The sequence below is a fragment of the Frankliniella occidentalis genome, unplaced genomic scaffold, assembly GCF_000697945.3.
Source record: "Frankliniella occidentalis isolate FOCC.00 unplaced genomic scaffold, Focc_3.1 Scaffold92, whole genome shotgun sequence".
Taxonomy (NCBI): domain Eukaryota; kingdom Metazoa; phylum Arthropoda; class Insecta; order Thysanoptera; family Thripidae; genus Frankliniella; species Frankliniella occidentalis.
This window is the reverse complement of record NW_026267221.1, coordinates 964,812-966,014: the sequence shown is the minus strand read 5'-3', so window position 1 is coordinate 966,014 and position 1,203 is coordinate 964,812. Positions and strand designations below refer to the sequence as shown.

At 47.0% G+C, this 1,203-nt stretch overlaps 1 protein-coding gene across 1 annotated transcript in view; it reads right to left on the bottom strand.

Annotated features, from left to right (window-relative positions):
• Positions 1-543: 543 nt before the first annotated feature.
• LOC113215413 (gastrula zinc finger protein XlCGF57.1-like) overlaps positions 544-1,203 on the bottom strand; it is a gene marked incomplete in the record, with an annotated part of 80,992 nt that continues 80,332 nt past the window's right edge. Inside the window, 1 exon segment of the mRNA XM_052269436.1 lies at positions 544-1,203. Coding sequence (XP_052125396.1) covers positions 944-1,203 — 260 coding nt within the window.

Below are 1,203 nucleotides of genomic sequence, written 5' to 3'. Positions count from 1 at the left end.
GGAGCCTGGAACGCCTGGAGGAGCAGTGCCACGGGCCGCAGGTCCACGGCCCATTACACACGCCTCGGCAATAATGAATCGCGCTAAAAAGGTGGAAATAATGGGTCAACACCTCTATAACAGGTTAGAGCCCCCCGGGCTGCGCGCGCCGCCGCGGTTGTGGTGCCAGACGGACGGGGCTCCGCCGCGCGCCCGCGGCCCCGGGGGCGCGGCTAAGGCGTGCGCGGGGCTGGGGCACGGCCCGGAGGACCTGGGGGCTGGGGCTGCAGCTCTGGGTGACGATCAGAGATATAATGGACTAGGGCTGTCGGAACAGACAGCAGAGCCCATGGTGGATGATGGTGGTTATTATTCCTACGAGAAATTGTTATGGTGACCCTGAAATGAAACGGTCCTTGTGGCAACGCTTTTCCATCCCAAGAGGCCGTAAGCGTCGCGGGGATTATGGTCTTCGTATTCGGACATGTTCTGCGTACGGAGACCGTTCGGCTAATAGATAAAAAAGATACAAATAAAAAGACGCACACAAATACTTTACAAAAATTAAGAGTGAAAACGAATACAAATAAGATTTATTTTTATATAAGAAGTCACTGAACAGAACAGATATACGAGGGGTACAGGCCACAATAGTTTAACAGAAATTAAGGAAAATATCCAAGCAAAACCATTATTGTTTAACAAAAATTAGTGAGAATAACCCGGGCGCCGAGATGCTAGTAACAATCCTTTCTTATTCCATGATTTCCGGTGTTATATCCGCCACTCTTTAAAATAGGCGACAAGTCTATACTAACTAGCAAGGGAAACTACATTTAGTACACATGCAATATGTAATGTCATACAGAAAAGGTAAAAGACTGTTCATCTAGCCAACATTAGTCGTTTGTGACACAAATAACGCTGAAAAGCAATGTATATGGAAATACGAAGTTTCAGGTCGCTAATCATGTAAGTGGGTTTGTAGGTGAGTAAGCAGACTCGCAGACTGAGGAAATGTCCTTTGACACACCGTACATTTAAAAGGCTTATCATCAGTGTGGGTATGACAATGTTTTTCCAAATCTCGAGAATGAGCAAATCTCTTTTGGCAGAATGTGCATTCAAACGGCTTCTCTGCTGTGTGGGTTTGTAGATGTTTCTTCAGAGTCCCTGACTCAACAAATCTCTTTAAGCAGACCAGGCACTCAAAAGGCCGATCTC